Source organism: Zalophus californianus, chromosome 11, assembly GCF_009762305.2.
Source record: "Zalophus californianus isolate mZalCal1 chromosome 11, mZalCal1.pri.v2, whole genome shotgun sequence".
NCBI lineage: Eukaryota > Metazoa > Chordata > Mammalia > Carnivora > Otariidae > Zalophus > Zalophus californianus.
Window position 1 is genome coordinate 105,338,323 of NC_045605.1, and position 25,573 is coordinate 105,363,895.

At 61.5% G+C, this 25,573-nt stretch overlaps 1 protein-coding gene across 1 annotated transcript in view; it reads right to left on the bottom strand.

Moving 5' to 3' along the window:
• Positions 1-25,573, bottom strand: part of MACROD1 (mono-ADP ribosylhydrolase 1) — a 146,971-nt gene that overhangs the window by 8,041 nt on the left and 113,357 nt on the right. Inside the window, 1 exon segment of the mRNA XM_027579325.2 lies at positions 5,960-5,989. Coding sequence (XP_027435126.2) covers positions 5,960-5,989 — 30 coding nt within the window.

Below are 25,573 nucleotides of genomic sequence, written 5' to 3' on the forward strand. Positions count from 1 at the left end.
TGTGTGTCGGGGGAGGGGGGGGGCTTTGCTGCTCCTCATCAAATGCTCCTCCCCTGTCTGCTCAGCTCAGGCCAGAGCCCGCCCCCCACAGCCCCTGCCTGGCACAGCGCTTGGGGCCTGAGTCCAGCCCAGTCCAGGGAGGGTGTGGAGGCCACCCTGCCATGGGCGGCCACTGGGCAGAAGTGGAGGCCCAGGCGATGATGCTCGGATGCTCCCAGGCTCTGCTAATCCCCCAGGCCTGCCTGCCTCGGAGCAGAGGAGAGCCAGTGGGCGCGGGGAGAGAGCAAAGGAGGAGCAAGAGAGAGCGAGGGGATGAGAAATGGAGAGTGGGCGCTTGAGCGAGAGAAATGGGGAGCTGGCCCAAGATGCCGTGCGGCCGGGAGAGACAGAGATGGAGAGACAGAGAGACACAGAGACAGAAAGGCAAAGACAGAGAGAGGCCGAGAGAGACAGAGGCAGAAAGGAAAAGTGAGAGATGGAGGGAGAGAGAAGGAGAGAGGAAAGGGGGTGGGGCCACAGCCCTCGCCAGGGCCAGGGAGGTGTGTGTGGAGAGGAGACGGTGGGCCCGGGGGCCCGGGTTCTGCTCAAGCCAAGGGGCCACCGTGCTGGGCCAGGGCTGGGGTGCGAATGCGCATCCACAGGTGCCTGGGCTGGAGGGGCGGGGGCCCCTGGGCACAGCTGGTCCACACACTAACCTCGGCCAGGAGGTGGACAGACAGACACCCCGTGCACATCCCGTGGGAGAGGAGTCTGACGGGGAGGCAGTTGGTACTTAAATAACCACAAAATGGGAGTCTGATTACCATGGGTGACAGGATGCCGGCCCACGAGGGCCAGGGGCCGCTGCGTGCCTGCACCCAGGACAGTGGCAGGGTGTGGGGACCCCTCAGTAAATGGAGCAGGAGGGAGGGGGTGGTGGTGGGAGGGGCTGCCCTGACATTGAGGCAGGATGGCTGTTGCGGGAGGGCAGAGGAGCCTGAGGTCCAGAAGCAGCACGTGCAAAGGTCCTGTGCCGGGAGAGGGCTGTGGCAGAAGCCTGGGCCCCAGGGTGGAGGAGCCGCGCGCCCAAGGTCAGGTGTGGGCACAGGGAGGAGCAGGGCAGGAAGGCGGGGCCGCTGACCTCTCGTGGGCACTGAGTGCAGGGACGGCCCTGCCTGACCCTGGCCGGGCCACCCCTCCGGCCAGCCCTTGGGGGAGCCGGCCAGGCGAGAGCAGAGATGGCGGCCGTGTGAGCAGAAGGCGGCCCTGAATTAATCTGTCACTAAAGCTTGGCCGTGGCAGGCACAGTCATGATTTAGATGAATAATTGAAACGCTCCGATACATTTATTATCCCTTTAGTGCAAAAGTGGCAGAGAAAGACGAGGAGTAATTGAAAAAGAGCGCACAAATCTCTACGAGAAAGCAGGCTCCTTATCGCCGAGTAAACATTTCAGTCCTAATAAACAGGAGAGACACGCGTCAGGGCCCTGTCGATTCCCCATCCTGATTTAGGGCCCGCCTCCCTTCTTACCATACAATAGGAGAGCGGTCTGGTTTCTTAAAAAAAAAAAAAGGTTTATCGAGCCAGTGTAAGTCTCTCCAGGAGGGAGGCGGGTGAGCAGGCGTGGCTCCCCGCCGTCTGGGGTCTGAGGGTCTAGTGGGGAGGCTGTCCCAGTCCATCCGGTCTTCCCAGCGCAAACGCCGGGCCTCTGCCTGCTGCGCCTCTCCATCCCTCCGTACCTGTCGAACTCCTAGTCATCCTTCAGGGCTTGGGTCAGATGCCCCCTCTGCTGGGAAGCCTCCTACCAAACTGGGTCTCCGTGAGGACAGAGCCGAGCCAAGTCCCCACCACCACCCACGCTCCGAGAGAGCCCTGGGGAGGAACGAGGGTGAGTGGGGAGGCGGGGGGCTTCCCAGAGACTCACTGTGTTGCCAGAACCACCTACCTTGGCCTCAGGGCCTGGTGGGGCCCCAGCCCTACAGTGAGTCTGGCCCAAGAGTCCTGGACTCTGTGGGTTAAGTCCGTTTGGCCCCAGTCGCCCCTGGGGCTCTCACTGAGGGCCTGGGGTGCCCACAGACTCCCTTCCCTGCTCCTGAGAGTCTGCGGTCCTCCCCCAACTGTAACCACCACACGCTCATCCAACAACTGGGCTCGCTCCCCCGAAGCCTTGCGGGCCAGGCCCCAGGCCTCCTTTTGAGGGCCTCCTTCCGAGCCATCACTGTCCCCGCCCCCCACCCCCCATTCCTGCCTGCTGTCCCCCACCCCCGCCCCAGTGCAGGGCTGTTGGACCTGTGTGCCAGCTCTCTGGGCAGGGCCTGGCATACAGAGTGTGCAACGACCGCCCCATAAACTGGCTTGGAAACCCCTAGAATCCGTTCCCAGAGGAGAGTGCATTCTCATGTACTCTAGTGGGGAGACAAGCAATAAGAACAAACATAAAGTACAGGTCCACTAACAGGAGATCTGGGCTATGGAAAAAGCCACAGAGCAGGGGGAGAGGGTTGGCTGGGGCCTGCAGCCCAACTCAGAGTGGCAGGGCAGGCCCCCCCCCGACTGATGCTTGCAAGGATTGGGGGGCACATGGATGGGGGGTGAGGGTGTAGATGGGTGGGTGGGAGGTACGTGGTTGGACGGAGAAGGAAGGTGGATGGGTAAAGGGGTAGATGGCTGGGTGGAGGGGTAGATAGAGGGGTGGGGGGTAGATGGACGAATTGGGGGGTAGATGGAGAGGTAGGGGGGCAGGTGGATGGGTGGAGGGTGGTTATGGGGCAGGTGGATGGGTGGTGATAGGAGGGTGGGGGAGTGGGTAGAGGCCTGAACCCCCGTGGGGTTGGACCTCAGGTGACGCCATGGAAAGACAGGTAGGTCTGGGCAGGGCCAGGTGGGGACCTGGGCCACTGAGTCCCATGCTGCTGCTGCCTGTAGCCCCCACCCGGGCCGTTGGGGACAGGGTTAAGGCTGGATGGAGCTGCGGGCAGCAGGGGTACACGGGGCAGACACGAGGGTGGAGGACATCTCAGAGGTCTGGGACCATCTCCATTCCAGCCCTAGGCAGGCACCAGGCCCCCACAGCGCTAGCCTCGCCCCTACCACGGTACCCTCCCTGCCACCTCCACCTTGTTCCAATCACATTAGCAGAGTGACAGCCGCAGTGAGCACTCGCGGCGGCTCCATAAATCTCGGCGGGCGTTAAAAGGCTGGACTCCAGGCCCACTTCCTCCTGGGTCCTGGCCCAGCCCATCCATCTCTGCGTCAGGCAGGCAGCGCTTGGGGCCTGCTCCAGCCTCCTCTCCCCCTCAGCGCTGCTGGAGTCTCTACCTCCCCACTCAGTCTGGCCAGAGCAGGTGCCCTTTGACCTCTCGGAGTGAGGTCGCCAGGCCATCTATGAGCCCCTCCCTGCCCTTCCTAAAACCTCAGTGGCCTCCGCTGCCCTCCCCAGCAAGTCCTTCTCGGAACACATTAGGCCATCCCTGCCTTTTTGTAGTTCATTCATTCATTCAACAACCCTTTACCTGAGCACCTAGTGTAGGCGCCAGACCCAGCTCTAGTTGCTGGAGATCCAGCAGCGCCCCCTCTGGAGCTTTGTTCTCAGCGGGGAGACGGACGATCGGCAGTGACCCTGACAAGTGAGGTACATGGCCCGCGGGGCCCCGGGTGGGGAATGCAGGCTGCGGCGGGAGGAGGCAGCTGCAGTTTCAAAGAGGGGTTGGTGGGGGGGCCTCCCTGAGAAGGTGGTGAGCACAGAAACCTGGCCAGAGGTGAAGGGGGCAGCCACGGCCCCAGCTGGGAAGAGGCTTCCGGGCGGAGGGAGCAGCCTGTGCACAGGCCTGGGGCGGGAGCAGCAGGGAGGCTGGTGCCCAGTGACGGGGGGCTGGGCAGTGGCGGGGAGTCGGGCAGGTGCCTGGGGCCCTAAGAACTTGGCCTTGGCGGGGCGCCTGGATGGCTCAGTTGTTAAGCGTCTGCCTTCGGCTCGGGTCATGATCCCAGGGTCCTGGGATCGAGCCCCGCATCGAGCCCCGCATCGAGCCCCGCATCGAGCCCCGCATCGAGCCCCGCATCGAGCCCCACATTGGGCTCCCTGCTCCGTGGGGAGCCTGCTTCTCCCTCTCCCACTCCCCCGCTTGTGTTCCCTCTCTCGCTGTGTCCCTCTGTCAAATAAATAAAATCTTAAATAAAAAAAAAAGAACTTGGCCTTGGCTCGGAGTGAGGGGAGAGCCCTGGCAGAGTTTTGAGCAGAAAGGGGTGATGACCTGACTTAGGATTTAAAAGGCCCACACCTTTTTGTTGTCTTTTGTGTCCCAGAACTAAATGGCTAGAAGTCCAGCTCCCCACGGGCTCTGGGAGGCTCCTGCATCATCTCCTGCCTCCTCTCCCCCTGGCGGGGCTGTGACCGCTCCAGTCTTCTGAGTCTCCCCAAATGCCCCATGTTCTCCCTCACTTTAGGCCTTCGCCTGTGCTGTTCCCTTTGGCCAGGACACCCTTCCCGTCGCTCTTTGCTGGCTGTCTTCTAGCCTTCCCTCAGGTCCCAGTGTAGGGGCCACCTCCTTCCAGGAGCCCTGCTCCCCCATTGCACAGAGCACCCTGGGAGGTCTCATCTGGACTGTGAGCTCGGGGAGGGCAGGGACCAGGCCCCTCTGGTCCAGCACCCAGTTCAGGGCCCAGCACCCAGTGGGTGCTCTGTCGCTGAGTGATGAATGAACAGACGAAGGAGAGGGATGTCTGAAGGCAGAGCACGGGAGGTGGCAGATCAGCGACAGCCCCCGAGTCCTCCAAAAGGGACAGGCTTCAGAAGAAGGTCCTAGCCGGGGCCGCAGCCCCAGTGAAGCCCCGCATTCCGTGAGGCCTCCAGGATAGCTGTGACCTCCACAGGGACAGTGGAGGAGAAGCGGGGGAGGGAGGGGGGGAGGGAAAGTATCTCTAGCCACAAACAACCCCCCCCCCACACACACACACACGCATCCTGCATCCTGGCTGGTCACCGACAGCTCTTAGCACTGTTCTTATTTATTCCTGACCTTAACGCCCCTTTTATTTTTCCCCCTTTTAAAACCTGGCCTGGGCCCCGCCACTGCTGCGGTAAACACGCCCCCGGGGATTTATCCGACGGCGCATTAACCCCTGCCCCCCAGCTCACCAATCATGTGGCAGCCGGTGCAGACAGCGGGCAGCCCAACCGGCGCAGGCCAGGGGGGCCAGGGGGCTGGGGGCGAGGGGCTGGTGTGGCCCGCCTGGGCAGGGCTGGCCAGGGGAGGCGCTCACTGGGGGTCCCAGGGACTGCCCCCGCCTTGGCACCTGCCAAGCGTGTAGGCCATGTCCCTGCAGGCTGGGCCCACCCTGGCCTCCCACCTCTTGCCCACCTGGCGCGGCTGGAGCCCCTGCTTGCTGGTGGGTAGCAACAGTGAACACACAGGCCTTCTGGGGGGCCTCACAGCCAGCAGAGCGCTCCCGACTTTGCAAGGCCTTCTCCTGGCGGTGGGGCTGCCCTCGAGGTCGAGGTCACAGAGATCTCTTGCCCTCCCAGGTGGGAAAACTGAAGCCAAAGGGCTGGGCTTTCCGTACCACACCTGCAGCCCCCAGTCCTAGGCCCAGGCTCTTTAACCCTCAAGTGTCCTGCTGCGTGCCCCTCCCAGCCCCCCAGTTACAGACCAGGAGGCCTCTCTCCAGAGGGTGGGGACCGGCCGGGTCACCCAGGAGCAAGGGCACCAGGCCTGCCATCCAGGACTCCAGCTTTGTCCCCACTGATGGCAGGCCAGGCTTGGCCGAGGCAGTGGGCGTCAGAAAAGGTCAGAGATGGAGAAATGGGGGCGGGTGCACAGTGGGGGTGATGGGGAAGGCTGCAGGGGGAGGTGCAGGGCTGGGCACGGTGGGCAAGGAGGCTCAGAGGAGAGAAGCAGCCGTGGAAGGAGAGACTTCAGGAACCCACCCCCAAGCCCGCGTAGCCCCCACCCCGCCCCCAGCCATGGAAGGGTCCACTTACCACCACCGCCTCCAAGCAGGGAGCTGTTGGCTGCAGGAAGAGAGAGAGAAAGATCAGTCAGCTGGGGAGTGGCTGGTGGGCCCGCAGCTTATGGGGGGGATGGGGGGCTGGCGGCTGGGCCTGAGCGGCGGGCCCAGGGCCCCCCTGGGGCCTTCAGACTCTGGCACAGGACCTTCCCTGAGGCAGGGGCAGAGGAGGGGAAGGTGGGTGAGGCCGGGACTTCCTCTCCTGCTGAGGCTCCTGCTGGGCCTGGGGTTTGCAGGGTGGCAGGGGCCCAGCCGCTCACCCCGGAAACAGCCCCGTGTGGGGTCTGGAGCAATGGCAGACCTGTGGCCACGTGCATCCTTTCATTCATTCATTCATTCATTCATTCATTCATTCTGATGACCCAGCGTCTCCCGAGGCCCCTCTGTGCCAGGCCTGGTCCTGCCCTTGGAGCTCACGGGACACAACTGGAAGCCGCTAGAAATCAAACTATCTGTGCAACTGTACTGAGTACTGCCCAGGGAACGAGTGTGTGTGTGGGGGGAGGGGTGCGGGGTAAGAACATGAGCCCGTGAACCAGGGCTGGGGGCACCCAACAGACGGCAGGGTCCCCATCCTGGTGCAGCATGGTGAGGGCACAGAGCACTGGGACTGGAACCAAAGCTGGTTCAACGGACAGGCTGACTTGAGCTGGCTTGCTCTGTGCCTCCGTTCCCCCCCCCCCCGCCCCCCCTCCCCCGCCCCCGGGAGAAGAGACCATCTCCCAGGGTTGGTGTGGCGGCCAGGGCAGAGAGAGCGATGCTCAGCTCCAGCCCCCTCCCCGAACTGGAGCTGGGCGGCTGGGGCTGACCTGTCCATCATGCTCTGCCTGGCCCGCGGCCCCCTCCTGCTTCCCCAGGGGACTGCTGTGAGGGCAAAGTGAAGCTGGCAGCCTCTCGGGCCGCATGTCAGGGCCACGCAGGTCAGTGCGCCCCCCGCAGCTGGCGCCCCAGCCACGCGGCTGTGTTGACTGCTGGTGCTAATCAGGGAAGTGATGGGCGAGCCGGGGGATGCTGCCCAGGTGGGGAGACCAGACGTGCTTCAGCTCCTCTGGCCCCAGGAGTCCTGGTTCCCAGGCGGGGCCTGCTCCTCCCCCACTGCTCCGGCACCCCACTACCTCCTGGGGTCCTGCGGGGGGGAGCAGGGCCTGGGCCAGGAGTGGGGGCCCCTCCCGGGCTGCCGTGCGGACGCTGTGGACCCTGCTAAGTGGTGTCGGGTGGCTCTGAGTGGCTGGTCTCCCAGAGCTGACAGCTCTTCGCTTGGGGAATAATTAATTCCACAGCCCAAAAACCCAGGGCTGCAAGTTGCCACGTTACTTGCGAGATTAATACAAGCAGCTAATTAAGATGGAGAGGCGAGGAGCGGCTGGGCGCTCCCAGAGCAGGGCTGGGGGGCTGCGGGGAAGGTGGGAGGAAGACGGGCTGAGCAGGCGGGGAGGCAGCCAGGAGCCGGAGCCCCAGCTCAAGAAGGACCAGGCAGGCACAGCCAGGCAGCTGTGGGTAGGCCCGCCGAGGGGCTGGGCTCCCAAAGGGCTCTGAAGGAGGCCGCTGCCCCAAGAAAACATGCTCCCAGAGAGGGGGTGAGGACTATCTGCCAGGCGGACCGAGCGCTTTGCACAAATGATCCTGCTTACAAGCGTAACAAAGCCCCATGGGAGCACTATGGCTCCCATTATATAGATGAGGAGCCCGAGGCTAGGGGGTCCAGTTGCTTAGTGCTGGTCCTGCTCTGTAGTCAAGCCACAAGGCAGGCCGACCTCGAGGCAGCACCGGGAGGCTCTCCCCCTGAGGGGGCCTGACTCTTCCACACAGTAAGAAGCCCTTCAGTCGCAGTCTGGAAACCCCCCCACCCCCACCCAAGGGTCGGGCCGCAGAGAGGGGCTGCTGGACCTGTGGACAGCCCTGCCCTGGAGTCAGCAGGGGAGGCCTGGGCATCTTGGGTTGGCCCAGAGCAGTCCCGGCAGCTGGCGGAAGCTGCCCTCCATGGCCCTATCCCCCCCCGCCCCCGTCACCTCTCTCTCTTAATTAACACCGGCCACAAACGAGCTGGCTCCCGCTCACAGAGGGCTCTGTGCCAAATGTGTTGGCAGTGAGCCTCAAAGGGGCGGGAGGGGAAGGGGCACTGATCTGCCATTCTGCAGGCCCCTGTTGGAAGGGACCAACCCCCACCTGCCTGGCATCCCTTGAACCCCGCCGTGTGCTGGTCTGCCCAGGTCGGGGACTGGGGTGAGCTGCCCTGATGTCCACCAGGCCAGACACACCAGAGGGTTGAGGGGGGAGGTGGGCCGGGGGCAGAAAGGATTTCACCGGGCTGAGCCAACGGAAGGGTGGGCCCGGTGGCCTGGTGGTGTCACCTGCCCCAGGTGGGAACAGGCAAGCAGGGCTCGCCCTGGGGCTTAATCTTGGGCTACCCAGAGGACCTGGTCACCAGCTTGTCCCCAAGCTCAGCGGGTGTCCTAGGAGGCTGGTCTGCATGTCCCCTTCCTCCAGCCCACTAGGTTGACAGTCTCACAGGTCGGGGCTCAGGAGAAGGGCAGCAACCGAGCGGTCTGCACCCAATTCCACCTTTCTCTTTCTCCCTAGCCCCTGGCTGGCTCTCTCCCCGAGGGGCCCGAATGCCTGGCCTCCACATGGAGCCCCCATAAAGCTGCCCAAGGCACTCGCAGCTGGGCCAGGCTGCTGGAGGGAGTGGCCTGGAAGCTTGGGGAGAAAGGGAAGCAGAAAGGGGGGCAGCCCAGCCTCCCATCTGAAGCATGGTGGTTCCAGGCCTGCCTGCTCCCCAGGCCAGGGCCGGCCCTTCCCCGACCAGGACACTGGCTTTAAGTCTCCAGCTCCTCCCCCTTCTGCTGTCCCCACCATGCTCCCTTCAGTTTGGTTTAAGCTCTAAATCACAAAAATGGGTCATGAGCCCATTTTTCAGATGGGAATAAAGGCTCACAGAGGGCTGGGGGAGGGAGGACAGGCATCTGACCCAGGATGGCTGGTTGTCAGCGTGCCTTCTCCTTCTGCTTCTTTTTAAATATTTTATTTTTTTAAGTTATCTCTACACCCAACGTGGGGCTTGAACTCACAACCCCAGGATCAGGAGTTGCAGGCTCTACTGACGGAGCCAGCCAGGCGCCCCATCATCGTCCTTCTTAACCCCTACACTCTCTCTCTCTGTGTTCCCAATGCCTCCTTGCTGAGTGAGACACAGTGAATAGCCGCGTGCTGTGAAGACAAGCGCTGGGCTTCCAACTGAAGCCAGGGGTCGTGACCTGGCCCCACCCCAGGGACCCCAACATGGCCCAGCAAAGCAGGGGTCTCTGCGCTCCTGAGGGGCCAAGTGAGCTGAGCTCAGGCCTCGCCCTGGGACTTGGGGAAGGGGCATGAGGCCTGCTCTGGCTTTGGTGAGGGTGAGGGTGGGGGGTGGTGTGGAGGTCCCTGGGCCACAGCATGCACCCTGGGGACTGTGGGTGCCTTTCCCCAATGCTGCCATCCCGTCTGCTTGCTGGTCCCCATGGCAGGGTGAGGTGGTCCAGCCCTGCCCCATCCCCCACTCACGGACATGCTTGCACCATGCTCCACTGGGCATGATTAACTGGCTCCGAGCCTCAGTGCTGGGCCTGTGACCTTGGGGTGGAAATGAGGTTCACACCCCTCGATGCCAGTCACTGCCAAATCCCCTCTGTCCCCTGTCAGTGGCCCACTAGGCTAGGGGCTGAGGGTCCCGGGGCCATCACCCCCTTCCTCCATATATTCTGCTTGCCCTTCCCTTCCCCCCACACTACCCCTCTTGCAGGGCACCTGTCCAGACCCCCATTCCACCCTCTGCCCTCTTCACACCTTCCCAGGCCCAGGGCACCACCCCCGGGGGACCCCAGCCCCTTCCCCTGCCCCCCAGTAGTTGTGCCCCAGGGGCAGGGTGGAGTTGCTCCCCAGTTTGGGCCCCAGCATCCGGACCACGTCAGGGGCTGGCGTGTGGTCACTGCACAGGGAAAGGAAGAAGGCCAGACCCTGAGGGCTTGGCCACTGTCATTATGCGTCAGAGGAGGCCCCAGGTGAAGGCGGATGGACCTGGCTGGCCCCCTTCCTATACTCTTTATGTGAAGTATTTTAATTGGGTGCCAACCATTTGCCACGTGCCACCAAGTATATAGAGATGGACAAAATACAGTCCTTGGACCTCAGGAGCTCCCAGGCCTAAATGGGGTAGGCAAGGGAGGTACAAGATCTGGTGAGGCCTGGAGGCTGGGAGGGCTTCCCAGAGGAGGCGGCATTTGAGCTGAGGCTGGAGGAAGGCAGTTGCCAGGCTTCAGAGAAAAAGAGAGGCATGCAGGGAGGGGCACAGCAGGGGTACTGTGGAAGGGCCTAAGGAGTCTGAGCATTTCCTGGGGCAGGATGAGGAGCTGCAGGGGCTTGGGAAGGATGCTCTGCAGACTGGAGGCCCCCCCCGCCCCCCCCCTCCCCGGCACGGGACTGAGCCAGGGCGGTAAAGCTGGATGCTGGGGCGGGGGGTGGTGGTGGTGGGGGTCCGAGCGGAGGCTCTGGGGCACACAGACACCTCTTCCTCTTCTGGCCACCCCCGCTACCCACTCCTCCTGCCCCTGCCAGGCAGCACCTCGTTAAAAGAATGGCCCCCACTCTGAGGGCCGGGCAGCGCATAGTGGGCATGTGCCAGGGCCCATAATATTTTTAGTGGCCCACGACAACGTAATTTCTTTAAAATTAGAAGAGGAGGGGCACCTGGGTGGCTCAGTTGGTCGAACGCCCAACTCTTGGGCTCACCTCAGGTCAGGATCTCAGGGTCATGGGATCAAGTCCTGCCTCCGCTGATGTGTGTGTTTGTTCGAGATTCTCCCCCTTCTGTCCCTTGCGTGAGCATGCGCGCACACGAGCGCGCTCTCTCTCTCAAATAAATAAATAAATCTTTAAAAAAAAAATTAAAGGGACGCCTGGGTGGCTCAGTCGTTAAGCGTCTGCCTTCGGCTCAGGTCATGATCCCAGGGTCCTGGGATCGAGCCCCGCATCGGGCTCCCTGCTCCGCGGGAAGCCTGCTTCTCCCTCTCCCGCTCCCCCAGCTTGTGTTCCCTCTCTCGCTGTGTGTCTCTCTGTCAAATAAATAAATAAAATCTTAAAAATAAATAAATAAATAAAATTAAAAATAAAATCAGAAGAGTAAATGAACTTTGAGTTTGAAATTATTTTTAGCATATAACGTTAATACATTTTGTCTTTATGCCAACAAACTCATAAAATCAGTTTCTAACATACATTTTTTTATGTTTGTTATTAATTGTTTTATGTATTTAAGTGATCCTCTGTCTAATATATTTTGCTAGAGAAAGGGCCCACAGTGGCAGAAGTGCCTGGGCCTAGGCTGGGTAAGCTCCAACTCCCACTGACTTCTGTAACATTTACCCTGTGTGGAAGCCATGTTACCAACTCATTTTACAGATGAGAGAGATGAGCCATAGAGAACAATGTTCTCACAATGCAGATTTGAGCACTTCCCGTTTTACCCCCGGTTTCCTGATGAAACCCTCCCAAAGCTCCCCTGTGCTCTCAGGATAAAGAACTGGCCCCTAGCATGGGGCGCCCCCCGCTCCCCCCGCCCCTTCCCCTCATCTTCCCCTGGGCCAGTCTTCAAACTGGCTCCACTTCCTCCAGCCCCAGGGCCTTTGCATGAGCTGCTGCCGCTGCCTGGGGGAGACCCTCAACATCCGCCACCCTGAGAGCCAGCCTTGAGCGGCAACCCCAGCTCCCTGTGGGCTCCTGTGGGTCACAAATCACTGCCTCTGGCCTTCTTACCTCCCAAGTCAGTGCTTGCAACTTGGCCTCCCCAGTACTGTGTGTGTGTCATTCATACTTGTCCCCGGCTCCCAGCACGGAGCTCGGTGCACAGCCGGCCACCACCAACAATTTACCGACTGAACCACCAGGTTAGGGGCTATTCCCAGAGTCGCTCAGTGAGGCCACCCCCGGATCGGCCTGGCTCTGCAGCCATCAGGATTTGCAGAAGAGCCCACCCGAGGGGCCCTCCGGAGGCAGGACGTGGGGTGGGGGGTGTGCAGGTGACAGGGCTGGTGCAAAGACAGTGGCAGGAGGCCACGGAGGACCTGCCCGGGCTCGTCCCCAACACATCCTCCAGGCCAGGGTGTGGGAGGCGAGGGGCTGTTGTGCAGGGGCTGGGCTGCCAGAGAGGAGACCCAGTGACCCGAGGAAAGCGCTGAGCAGGTTACTGGGCCGGGGAGAGGCCGGGTAAGCGGGCGCGGCGGTGACTTTGAGCCGGTCACAGCCCCTCGGTGTGCAGGGGCTGCCGCCGCCGCCGCTCCAAACACCCATCCTGGCCTCCAGTGCCTGAGAGGCCGCCGGCCAGCCTTGGGGAGGTGGGGGCTGCCTCCCCAACCCCCTGGCCCCTCGGCCTGGCCCACTCCCCTCCACCCTTCCTCAGACCTCCTACCATTTGACAAATACACATCCAGCCCCTACTATGTGCCAGGCGCGGGGACACAGCTGGGCAAGGCGCTGCGGGCACAGGGCTCATTATCCAGGAGGCAGAAGGTCAAGAAACAACAGAACAAGAATGAACTGGAACAGGGATTACCCTTTGTGTCAGAGGTTGTGACGGGAGGAGAGAATGGCCGGCTGGCGAGTGGGGGTGGGGTGGGGGTGATCTGGAAGGAGTCAAGGATCTGCTGAACATAAGGAGCCAGCTGTGAGGGGCATCCTACCCCCAGCTGGGGGGACGGCCTGTGCAAAGGTCCGGAGGCAGAATGAGGAGGCCACTGTGGCTGAAGCAGAGTGAGTGGGGGGAAGAGAAGTCAGAGAGAAGGTCAGAGGTGAGGCGGGCAAGAGCAGCTCAGGGTGGACATGATGGGGACCTGCTGGCTACTGCATTGTGCAAGCGGTGCACCCCAGGCCTGGAGCATCCCCCAATGTCCGTGCACGTGCCATCACTACCGTTCCATTGCAGCCTCCCGTGCCTGGCCGAGCCCCCACAGCCCCCCAGCACCCCAAAGTCCGGCACGGCGCCTGGTGCCGCCAAGGTGACGGCTGACCGCCGGACCACTGACTGGCCGGTAGCCCTGGCCCTGCCCAGAGGTTCAGGGGAGCAGGCTTTGTTCTTGGGACCCCAGTGCTGTCACCTGCCCCCACTTCCTGCAGGCCTGCGGTGGGTATCCGTGTTACTTGAGGGTGAGTTGTTTAAAACACGCTTTAGATTAGAAATGTCCCACAGATAGAATAAAATGTGACATGTGCTGAATTTTTGAAGATAAAACAAGAGACTTCAAAGGCATCTCAAGCTGTGAAAGCAGTTGCCGTGTTTGACAGACTCTGTCCCCCAGGCCAAGGTCACTGTCCTCTGAGGTGGGGCTGCCTCGGGGTGGGGGATGTGAGGCTTACTGGATATTCCCCAGGCTGGGGGGCAGGGGCCTTATGGGGGGCCAGGGGGCTCACATTTGTCAGCACCCACTGCAGGCTTTCACACAGGACCTCTGCTGATCATCTTGACACAGGTATGCATATGGACACACACCCCTTCCCACCCTATTGACAGATGGGGAAACTGAGGCACAGAGAGGCAAAGTGATCTGCTCAAAGCCACTGCCCTTAGCAGGAGGAGCCACCGTCCTTGTGCTTTGCAAGTCTGGTCCTGAAACCCCCAGCTGTGCTCTTGGGCCTTGGGCTCCTCATCTGTGGGTTGGAGAGGTCGGCTAACTGAGGCCCTTGTGGGGCATAGATGATATAGTTTAAAATGGCTATAAAACTGGGCACCTGGCTGGCTCAGTCGAAGAGCATGAGACTCTTGATCTCGGGGTTGTAAATTCGAGCCCCACATTGGGTGAAAAGATCACTTAAAAATAAAATCTTAAAAAAAAAAAAAAAGCCTGTAAAATCGTTATGTCCTCAGGGCTTCACAGTGGCAGCGGGTATGGGGGCTGGGGTCCCTATTCCGCCAGGGAGAAGGGGGTGAGCCTGCCAATGGGCTGGATTAATAATCTCAACAGCAGCTTCTTCCTATCAAGGTTTGCTCACCAGCTTCCGAGGGAGAGCCATGGGGATCTTGCAGACGGTGTGGCTCCCTTTTACAGATGGGGAAACTGAGGCTCGGGTAAGTCTGTGGCCCAAGGCCACACAGGTTAGGGTGGTAGAGAGAGGGTTCGAATCCTCTTGACCTGCCCGGAGCCTGCGCCACTAAGCACCCCACTCAGCCAAATCTGGCTTGTCTGCCCTCAGAACTGAGCCCTCACTCCCTAATCTGAGAGGAACGCTGTGATTCCCTAAATCTGCTGGGAGCCATACCCAGCCGGGGTCCCCCTTCCAGAGTCTCCCTTTCCCACTGGCCCTATGTCAGGCTCCCTTTGCCGTGGAAGGGCCTCCCCCAGTCCTGCCCCACACTTCTTGACTCCTATCTGTGGTCCCACTGGCCTGGTCTACCCCAGGTTGGCCCCGCCCACGCCTCTGCCTACAAAAGCCACCCAGTCGGTCATTTAAGCTCAAAGCAGATGCCCTGGCTGTGGGAGAGTCCCCTCCTGCCTGGGTTTCTTGGGCTCTGCCCCTGGAGACCCAACCTCCCAGCCATCCGCCCCCAAGCTGGATCCCAAACCCTTGGAGCCTCGATGTCCCTTAACACCCACTCTCCAAGCCCAGTCCCCAGGCGACTTCCACTTATTGGTATTTTTGTCATATAAGAAATTTATGTTGATTGCCCCCAAATTGGATAATAAACATAAACAAAAAGCAAAAGAAAGTGAGTCACCCATTATTAGCTCACGACGCAGAATCAGCGATAGCCCCTGTCCATATTCTCCTGCAGGACCTCTTTAAAGAAAAACAAAAAAATAGTTAATAACGCATTTATCGAGCAAATTCTCTGGGCCAGGCACTGGGCCAAGTGTTTCCAGTGGATTCTTCAACTCCCTCACCGCCCCCCTGGAGCCTAGCGAGAGGGTTCTATTATTTTTCCCACTTTACAGATGAGGAAAGAGTGTCAGGGCAAGGTGGCGTGACTTGCCCAAGGTCACGCAGCCGGGAGTTGGGGGAGCTGGGGTTTGAATCAGTCTGATTTCCAAGGAAGGGCTGCTGAAGGCTGCAGCGCTGGGGGGGGGGGGGGATCCCCCGCCGTCAGGGCCTCCCCTCCCCCAGGAGCCAGGGGCCGGGTGCTCACAGCCGAGCCATTAGCATAACCATGAGCATCCCTGAAACCCAATTACCAGGAGATGGCTTGGGCCCCAGCCAGCCGGGTGCAGTCTCCTTCTCTGCAGGAATGAGGGGCTGGGGCCGAGGGAGCCCTGGCCAGTGCGAGAGTGGATGGCAGGGGAAAATGCCCCGGGTGAGGCAGGAGCAGGAGGCCCCTCCTCCACTGCTGGGATGGGTGTGAGGGGGTCCCCAAGGCAGCTTTGACCCCTCTGCTCAGCCCCAGCGGAACGGGCCTCAGGGTCCTAGGTTCCTCCACTCCCAGCTTGCTGGGTGAGCCCAGGCAGCCCCTTGCCTTCTCTGAGCGTCAGTTTTCTTCCTGAAAGGAGAAAACCCAGGTGGATTTGAGTGGAGCATAAACCACGGGCTTGGAGAAGAAAAGAATGTTGGCTCTGAGCAGCCAGGCCGACCGGGGCTAACTTCTCCGCGAGGCCCAGCCACCGTCTTTTCCCTCTTGGGCAGCTTCTCTGCTGCCCCTCACCCTCCAGGCCGTCCTCCCCAGCAACTCATCCTTTTTGGGGCTTTTTTCAAGATTTATTTATTTATTTTAGGGAGGGGGAGAGAGAGAGAGAGAGAGAGAGAGCACGGGGAGGGAGGGGCAGGTGGAGACAGAGAATCTGAAGACTGAACTCAAGAGGGGCCCCCTGGGTGGCTCAGTTGGTTAAGCGACCGCCTTCGGCTCAGGTCATGATCCCAGGGTCCTGGGATCCAGGCCCGCATCGGGCTCCTTGCTTGGCGGGGAGCCTGTTTATCCCTCTCCCTCTGCCTGCTGTTCCCCCTGCTTATGCTCTCTCTCTCTCCCTCTCTCTCTATCAAATAAATAAATAAAATCCCCCCCCCCCAAAAAAGACTCTGAACTCGCTCTCACCCCCTTGAGATCATGACCTGAGCTGAAACCAGAGTCTGGCGCTTAACCGACTGAGCCACCCCGGCGCCCTTTTACTACTGACTTCATATGCACGGAAGCTATGCAGGCACATGCACGGGACCCCCCCATGCGCACCCAGCCCCCCCCACCCCCCAGCCAGACTCACACGAGGTCACAGAAGATTGCAAGCTCTCTCCCCACCTACAGAGGAAATCGCTACCTTGAATTTGGTATGTATTTTCTTTAGAGTTTTACTTTGTATGCCCCTCAGCAAGATATGACTTTGGTCTGTTAGTTTTATATAAAAAGGGGAGCTTCTGGGATTGGCTGCTCCCGTTCATGCTTGGGAGATGCATCCAGGCAGACCCACGCTGCTCTAGCGGGTCCGTTTTCACTGCTGTGTAGTATGTCTTGCCGGGGCTGGCCCATCTCATCCACCCGTCCTCCCTCCGACCAACAGTCAGGAACACCCGGTTTTGTCCTGGGGAGCATCTTGTACACTCCGCAAGCAGGCATGCTGCAAGTTGTCTCCCACACACATCCGCCTAGGAGGGGGACTGTGGGGTTGTGGTATATGCACATCTTTAACTTTACTAGTTATTGCCAAATTGCTCTCCAAAATGGTTGTTCAGATGATCGTTTTAAAATATAAATTAGATCATGTCACTTTCCTGCTTAAAACTCTCAAATCGCTTCCTATTACACTTAGAATAAAATCCATACTCCTCTCCACGAATGCATGGCTGCATACCACACTTTGCTCCCCCCAGTGTCTTGGCCTCTTTTCTCTTCCTTGAATAGATCTGGTTCTTTTATGCTGCAGGGCCTTTGCATATACTGCTCCCTCTGCCTGGCACACCCTTTCAGCTCTTTCCAGACTGGCTCCTTCTTGTCTTTCAGGTCTCCATGAAAATGACACCTCCCCTAAGAGGCCTCCTCTGACCACCCAACTGAAGTGTCTCCTGGCCTGTTCCTCTTCTCACCTTGTTTATTTTGGAGACCACACACCTTTGTCCCATCATGATCTTGCCTACGGATTTGTTTACTGGTTTTAGTACCAGCATGGCAGTCTGTGGGAGACGACCTACTTTGCATTGTTCATTCCTAGACCCCAGAAGCCAGCACAGGCCTGGCACCAAAGACCTACTCTTGGTACCATTCATTCCTTCAACAGACATTTGCCCTTTGGTTACGACGTCTGGAGGGATGAATGGGCTCCGTGTGTTAGGGAGGGTGAGCTGTGGGGGAGGCAGTTCTGCAGAGGGGAGTGTGGTCAAGTTGAGGGCGGAGGGTCAGCCAGACCCAGGGGGCTGTGATCCACCTCCCACAGTGGGGAGCCACGGCAGGTGCTGGAGCAGGGAGCAGCAGGGTCGGCATTGGCCCCCCTCAGAGCTGAGGGGGAGAAGATTCGGGGGGTGGACTTGGAGGCAAGAGCGGAGGGGAGGGGTTGGGGAAGGATGGTGGTGGCTGAGGATGGGTTGACAGAGGGCCAGGAGAGGTAGTGCTGAACCCACGGGGACTAATTAGGGAGACAGGATTGCATCAGGCAGGGGATCGGCTGCCCAATGTGGTGCAATCCGGTCAATGGAAGGAGCACTTTGTGTGCGAGTAAACGGTGGGGGGCTCCAGCCCCCACCCTCCTGACCCCCCCCTCCACCTTCCACCACTGCAGGGAGCTGGGAGGGAGCTCTCCGCATGGTTTCAGAGAGGATAGCCGAAATCCAGAGGTTCCTCCTTGGACCCCGGCAAGGCACCCTGGGCCTAGCCCAGCCCCTCCCCGTACAGATGAAAAACTGAGGCCCTAGAAGGAAAGGAACCAGCAGAAGACCACAGGCTGAATCCTTACCCTTGTTGCTTCTGGAATATTAGGTGCTGGACTGAGGCCAGACATTCCCTTCTCAGAAGAGAGGCAGCCACCACTTGCTGCACAGAGAATTTGAGTTAGACACCAGGAGGGACTTCCTCAGAAACTTTACCCACCAGACACAGCATGGTAGGGAGAGGCAGAGGGAGAAGCAGGCTCCCCGCCGGGCAGGGAGCCCGACACAGGACTCAATCCCGGGACCCTGGGACCACGACCCAAGCGGAAGGCAGATGCTTAACCGACTGAGCCACCCAGGCGCCCCAAGAGGAGGCAGTTCCGTCTGGCTCTTAAACTAGTGCTCCTTTGGCAGGGGCGCCAGGAGGCCCACTGGCAGGGCCAGGTGGGGTGGGGGTAAGGAGTCCTAGCTCCCTCCCATCCCAGACCCTCAGGGTCGGGGAGCCCAGGGCACCCCCTGTGCTGTAGGCCTCCCCAGGCCTTGTCCTGTGGGGACCAGATAGGACCCCAGCCTGGCTCCTGCCCTGGCCGCCCTGGGCCTGCCCTGGGCTGAGCCGCCCCTCCTCTCCATCCTCCTGCTCTGCCAGCTGGGGCTCCACTCCTAGGAGGGAGCAGAGGAGGAGGAGAGGGAAGGGGAGGGGAGGAGAGGGGAGGGGAGGGGGCTAGCAGTAGCAGCTATTGGTATGCGAGGCCCTGCTTCAGCCCCTCCAAAGCCCAGCCTTTCTGCTCAGCTCTTTAAGAATCCCTCCTCGCCGGCGTGGTGGTTGCTGGGCAACGCCCCCCCCAAGCCTGTGGCTGGTGCCCTCCCCCCTTCCCCCCTCCCTTCGGGTCCTCCCAGCACCCCATCTCAGCAGCATACTCAGAACCTGCTAGGCCTGGCTGCACCTGTGCGCAGCAGGTGAGGGAGCCCTGGACCATCAAGACTCCGGGAGGGGGAGCCCCGAGCTCAGGACACCCCACCTGCACATTCCCACTGTCACCCCCCCATCTTCAGTGGCTTGAGTTGCCCTGAGGTGCTGGAGCCTGTTGGAGGGACAGAGACGTCCCAAGAGGAAGGGGCCAGGAGCTGTCCGGGTCCCTGGGGCGGTGGCCCGCCCGGGCATCAGGGCCCAGAAGCCCCTGTGTGGTGGAGTAGACAGAGACAGTGAACTTGGACTGGGCCAGGGGGCGGTGAAGGGGGGACAGAGTTTGGAGCCCCTGAAAAAGGGGCTCTGCGGGCGGTCAGGAGAGACACAGTGATGGGGTAGGGGTGTCCCTGGGGGCAAGGGTCCCAGCAGGAGTGTCTGAGGCTCCAATCTCAAAACCCTAGGTGGGGGCTCTCCCACCCCTCGGTCCTCCACCCTGCCCTCCCCTTCTCCCACCTCAGGCCCTCTGGCTCCCCTGAATCTTGGGTATTCGCCTTCCCTTTGCCCCCACAACTTCCTTCCTGATCAGGTCTGCACTTCCAGCCTCACCTCTGCTTCCCCTCTCCACACCCTCCGCACCCCCCCCCCACCTCCCCATCCACCCACCAGGCCTTGGTGCATGCTGTTCCGTCCACCTGCACTGTCCGAGACACAACCCACTTCTCCTTTCCTGAACTTGGGATGTGTGTAACAGGTGAATGATAGCCAGAGTCAAGAAACGCTCAAATCACCATAAAGAGCATTACCTCTGCTGGGAATAATGGCTGGGGAGGGAAGGAGGGAGAGGTGTCTGGCAGAGATGAGGGGTGGGGGGCGGTGATGTCATGTGCGGGGAGAAGAGGAGGCTCCCAAGGGAGAGCAGGCTCATCAGAGACAAGCTTCCTCGGTCCTGCCAGGGCTGGAGAGGATGAGCTGGCTCGCCACCCTTCTCCCCTCCGTCCAGTTGGCTGGAAGTGTGTCTGGCCTCTTCCCGAACCCCTGGACCCATCAGCTCAGGGGCAATTGCCAGTTTGAGGGATCACAGTTGGCCCTGGGCCGCTCTGCCACCTTCGCCTTACTGGTTTCAATTAGCCTGAGGCTTATCTCACGTTGTATTCACTCCCTTGGTTCAGCAACACCGGACTCTCCTGCTCTCCCCACAGCCGCAGCGGCCTGGCAGGTGCTGGGGACCCTGCACACAGTGGGCTGGGGGAGGCCGACCAGACGCTCACAAAACCCGAATCACCGGATGCGCTCTCGCACTGTCTTATGGTCTTCGAGGAAGCAAACAGGAGGCCAGCCTGCACCCCCCCCCCCCCGCAGAGAGGTCAGTGTGGTCCAGCAGATGAAGAGCCAAGGCCCACGCACCGCATGGAAGCACAGACCAGGTGAAGTGCCCCCGCGGAGAAGTCGAGGCAGCAGAGAGAACAAGGCGACCTCACTAGGGAAGGAGGGGCTCAGGGAGGCCTCTCGGAGGACAGGACCTTGGAGCCCTGGACTGAGGGGTGAGGAGTGGATGGCTTGGCCCCAGAGAGGAGGAAAATCGCAGGGAAGTGAAGCAGGGAGCGGGGAGTTCCTGCCCTGGCCTCAGCTGCTCCAGACCTTTCCTTGGCCCCAGCTGCTCCCATCGCTGTCCTTGGGAGTTGCTTTGTCTCCTGCCCCACTCCCTGGGGCGCCTTCCTCAATGGCTGGGGGCCTTGCCCCCCCCATGCTCTCCCTGAACTTCTGTCCTCACTCCTGTACATGTGGGGGGATGCCCCAACCCTCCGTGCGGTGCTGGATGGGAAGGTTTAGCACACGGTGGTGAGAGGAGGATTCTGGCGGTGTCAGGACGTGATCACAGAAGTCCGAGAAGCTGATGGAACTTTCTGGGGAGGGCCGGTCTGGTGGATCAGGTGTGTGCAGCCAGCCTGCCCTCAGGCCACGTGCCTGTTGTTCATGGGGCGTCACCCAGGGGCCAGGCGGGACAGGTCTCCAGTGACTGTGATTCTCTGCCCCACCTCCCTGCGGGGCCCCCAGACCCAGAGGACTGTGGGGATCTTGGAGGGCAGTGATCCCTAAGATCAAGAACTGTCCTCGCGACATGGGATGGGCAGATTCCAGGTCTGAGAGAGGGGGCAGGAACTCCAGTCGGAGGCCCTCTTGTTCTCACTGGGGGCTGGAGGTCCACCCCTCCCTGAAGATGCCACCCAAGCTGTGGCCTGTGGGGGACGCTGAGCCTCTGTCTCTCAGGTGGCTGGCTGACGTCCAAGGTCATGCCCTCTGAACATCTGCTCTCTGCCCTCTGAGTGGGCTGACCCCTGACCACTACCCCGCGGGCCTTCATTTCTGGACAACCTGGACAAAGCCCGGGGTGAAGGGGTCCCTGGTGATGCCCCCTGACCACCAGTGGGGCCACTCTGATCCCCCTAAGAGTCAGGTCAACCGTTCCCCTACCCCCAGCCCAGAAGAGGCCCCAACAGGGCCAAGTGTGGCACCTCCTTGGGTGACAACAGTCTAACCATGATAAGTCCCGTTGCCATAGCTTCATGGTGTATAAGGCACTCTCCTCTTGGGACCTCACCACCTGTCACACTAGCCCGAGGAAGTCTGGGATGACCTCATCAAGATAAGAAAAGTGAGGAACAGGGATAACGCCCAGGGCCGCCAGGGTGTAAGTGGTGAGGTGGTGAGCACATTCCCGATCTGGGGACTCCTGCGAGGACAGGCAGGTGGCAGGGCTGGGGTGACCTTGGCTGCCCAGTGGTGGGGCCCACCACACCTGGCTGCGGATGCCGCCCGGGTTATTGCCATCCTGGGAGTACAGGAGCTGGGGCTTGGCAAGCCCAAGGTTGAAGCCACAAATCGTCCCTGGGTGACTTGTACTGCCTCCTGTGGAGTGCATGTCGGAGAGCGCATGGTTCTAAGGAAGTTCAGTCCTCCGGGGCCAGGGCGCCATCCCCAACACCACCCACTGTGCCCTCAGGGAGTCCCACAACACGCAGGGGCTCGGGAAGCATCTGTTGAATGCACAAGTGAACCTTCGGAATCTCGTGACTGATGGTGCCCCTGCTGTATTTACATTCCCTCCCTGGCACCCTACTCCTTTCAAGATCAAGGCCAGACTCCCCAGGCTCGTTCAAAGCCCTGCAGCCCCAGGTCTGGATGACATCCATCCCGTTGACTTCTCTTCCACCATGGCCCCCGCCCCCTCTCCCCAGTTCCCACTAAGAACTCCAAACTCTGGGCCCTTTCATGTCACAGCTCCTGGGAACAAAGGTGGAATGAGTTTCTGGTGTCTGCCCAGAACATTCCTCCTGACCCTCCAAGGGCCACCTCCTCCGGGAAGCTGTCCTTGGATATTGCGGCTGACTGGGCCCCTGTGTTGTGGGGTCATGTGGTAACCTGTTTCCGCCAGGTCCTGCTAAGCCGTCACTGTCCGGGGGACCAGCCCTCCTGGGGGGGGGGGGCAGGGTCTAGCAGGGCCACTCGCTTTTGGTCTTTGGTGCCTCAAAAGCCGCCCAGCACACGGAGGACCGCCATCAATATTCCCTGAACTGTGTGCAGCCAGCAGGCACGGCTGAGCAAGTGATGGTACTTCGGCCCGGTGGAGTACCATGCAGCCATTAAAAGCACAATTATGAAAATGATATTTTGATATCTAACGGCAACAGACAGAGCTGGAGCCATCCCACTGTTTCCACTCTCAGGCACCCGTCCTACAAAGGATTCCGTTTAGAAGAGAGGGCAGATACGGCACCTAATTCCTGAGCCCCCCGCTCCGCGCCCGGCTGGAGGCACGAGGGAGCCCAGGGGGCCCCAGGCGACCATCTGGGGGTCTGCGGTGGCGGCGGAACAGAAGCTACAGCCCTGTAAAAATCACAGCCGGCAGTGCATGGACAAGCCTGGAAGGGAGCGGAGGAATGGGGCTGTTGACGCCACAGGGCGGTGGCATTGTGGGTGATTTTTCTTTCCTTTATTGTTGGTTTAATGTTGTTTGGGCAATAAATAAAAATTGGGAGAAAAAAATAGCTGTTTGGTGAATTGAGTAGAAAGCAGTAGAAGGAAGAGAGGGAGTTAAGGGGAGGGAAATGAGGCGGGAGAGGCCAGAAGGGCAACAGCAGGGGTGCTCACCTGAGGCCTCAGGGAAAGCCTCAGTGGGCTGCAGGGCTGGGGGCAAAGGGGAGGGGAAAGCACAGGAGGTGGGGGGGGGGAGAGAGAGAGGCTGTATCCCTTACAGAGACCTTCCCCCAGGGAGAATCTGGGAAGGCATCCCAGAGGAGGGGTGGCCTGGCTAGGCCCTGAAGGACAGCAAAGAAAAGGGTGTGATGCACCCCCAGAAGCATCTCACACGGGCCGGCATGGGGACAGTGAGTGGGAGACATGGTGATGGGTGCGGGCGGAGGGGTCCCGGCCAGATTGTGGGGAGTCTGGGCGGGGACCTGCCAGCAGTGGGGCCTTGGGGGAGGGGCTGTCTAGGCAGAGGCAGGGGCTGACTCAGGGCAACCCTCCAGGGAAATGGATGGCAGGATGGGATGACGGAGCTTGGTGACAAGGTCTGACCAGGCCTGAGGCTGGGGAGGCAGAGTTCCTTGGTATCCTACAGAATGCCAAGAGCGCTGGAACTTTCCAGACTAAGAGGAGGGAGGTCTGGTCCCCCACCCCACACCCACACTAGACCCCACACACAACAGGTGCAGACATTTCCGGGGTCCCTAATGAGTGCCAGGCACTGCCCTCCTCACCTTCCCATACCGGGTCTCCTTCAAGCCTCATAGAAACTCTTGGATAATGCTCCCATTTTACAACAGAGGACACTGAGGCTGGGAGAGGTTAAGTAACTTGCTCAAGGTCACAAACGGCCAGTGAGGGGAAGGGCGGGACCGGGATCAGACTGGGGCACTGCCCCACTTGGGCAGCTGCGTGGAGCATCCCGCGGGGGTTTAGAGCAAGGCAGGCGAGGGGGGTCCCCATGGGGAAGGGGCAGGGAGGAAGGGGATACCTGGGCACGAGGAGTGGGTGGTGGGTACCTGTTTGTGAATGAATGTACCGGTGGACATGAATGAATGAATGAGTGAATGAATGAATGGTTGGAACGATGGATGAATGAGTGGGTGCTGGGAGGAGCGTGTAAGGGGAGGCGGCACGTGAGGGAGAACCCCTTTCTCTCTCCCCCGCCCCGGAGGTGGAGGCTGGCTTTGGAAACCTCCCTCTTCGCCCCCGGGCGGGTTAGCTCCCCAACCTCCTCCCACCCCACCCCCCTCCCCGCCCCCAGCCATTTTAGCCGAGGGCAGCGGGAGGAGAACGCGGAGGCCGTTTCTCCCGGCTGGGCCCGAGTCCCCGCGCGGCGGCGTAGCCTCCCGCGCCGGGTCCCGCTGGCCAGTGCGCAGCGCGGCGCCCCCGCCCCCGTCGCCTCCTCCCCGCCCTCCCCCCCGCACCCCGCGCCTGCTGCCTCCCCCTCTCTCCTCCCCTCCCTCCCCGCTCCGCGCTCGCACGCACAGCCCCCGCCGCCGCCGCCGCCGCCGCCGCCGCGAGGGGAGAGGCGGCCGCACAGCCTGGTTCCCCGCGCCCTGCTCGCCGCCGCCACTCGCGTAAGCACCGCTGCTGGCCCTCGCCCCGCCGAGCGCACCCACCCGGACACACGCACCCCGGCCGCCGGGAGCACCTCGCGCACGCCCCCCGCGGCTCCGCCGGGCGCCCGAGCTGGGCAGATGCGCCGCCGCGCGCCCCCCGCCCCGGGCCCGCCACCGCGCTCCGCCGCGCGCTGGGGGCTCCTCTCGCGGGCCCCCCTGGGCGCCCTCCGGCTCCGGTTCCCGCCCGCTCCTTGGAATAACCCCTGAGGCTCAGCCGTCGCCGCAAAGTTTCCCGAGGAGACCCGCCTCCCCGGCCGCTGCGCAGGTAAGGAAGGATGCATGGGGCGGGGGCCGGGGTCCGCGCGTGCGGGACGGGGCGGCGGGGCAGGCGGGGCGGGGGCCGGGAGTGCGCGGAGGCGCTGCGGGGCCGGGCCACCCCGCTTTGCCCGGGCGCCGCGGGGGCCGCGCAGCCTTTGGGATTTGGGGTGGGGGGGCCCCCGGGTCGACAGCCGAGCGCCCGCGGCGCTGGCTCCGCCGCGGGGAGGCGCGGGGTGTGCGCGGCCGGCGGCTCCACTCTCCCGAGCCGAGGCTGGAAAGGGCGGGGGCTCGATCGGAGCCCCAGCCCGAGCCCTCGCTGCGCCCCTCAGGGAGGCGGCCCGGCTCGCGGGGGGCGCCAGGCTGGGCTGGCCGGTTCCGGCCCCGGCCCTGGCCCCGCACCCGGGAATCGGAGGGTTTAGGGGCGCGCGGAGAGAGGCAGCCGGCCGGCCCGGGCGCCTCGCTCCCGTCCCCACCATCCGCGTGAGTCACGGTTGGAGCGAGGTTTTATTTTTAAAACGACTTCAAGGGGGGCATAAGCAGCCTCCAACTTCCCTCCCTATGCACGCTGTGGACTGTCAACCCTGTGTGGGGCCGGGGGCCTGGGCGGTGCACCTGGCGGGTGGAACGGGGTGGGGGAAAGCCGGGCTAGAGGCAGGGGGCAGAGGAGTGCCCCCCCCCCCCCCGCAAGCCGGTTGCCTGGCGCGGCCCCTCCTCTCCCGGGCTGGAGGCCCAGGGGCGGAAGGCTGGGGAGCGTTGTTGCCCAGCTGCAGGGAAGGTGGCTGATCAGAGCTCTCAGAGGTGGAGAAAGTTGTGGAGCTGGGCTATCAGGGGGCTGCCCCAGGCTTCCCAAGCCTGAGGGCTTCCAGGCTCTCTGGGGTGTGTGGTTTTTAAGAGAATACAGCCCAGTTGAGGTATGCCAGGCCCCTGCGGCCAAAGCCAGAGCCCTGATGTGAATAGTGAATAAATAAAG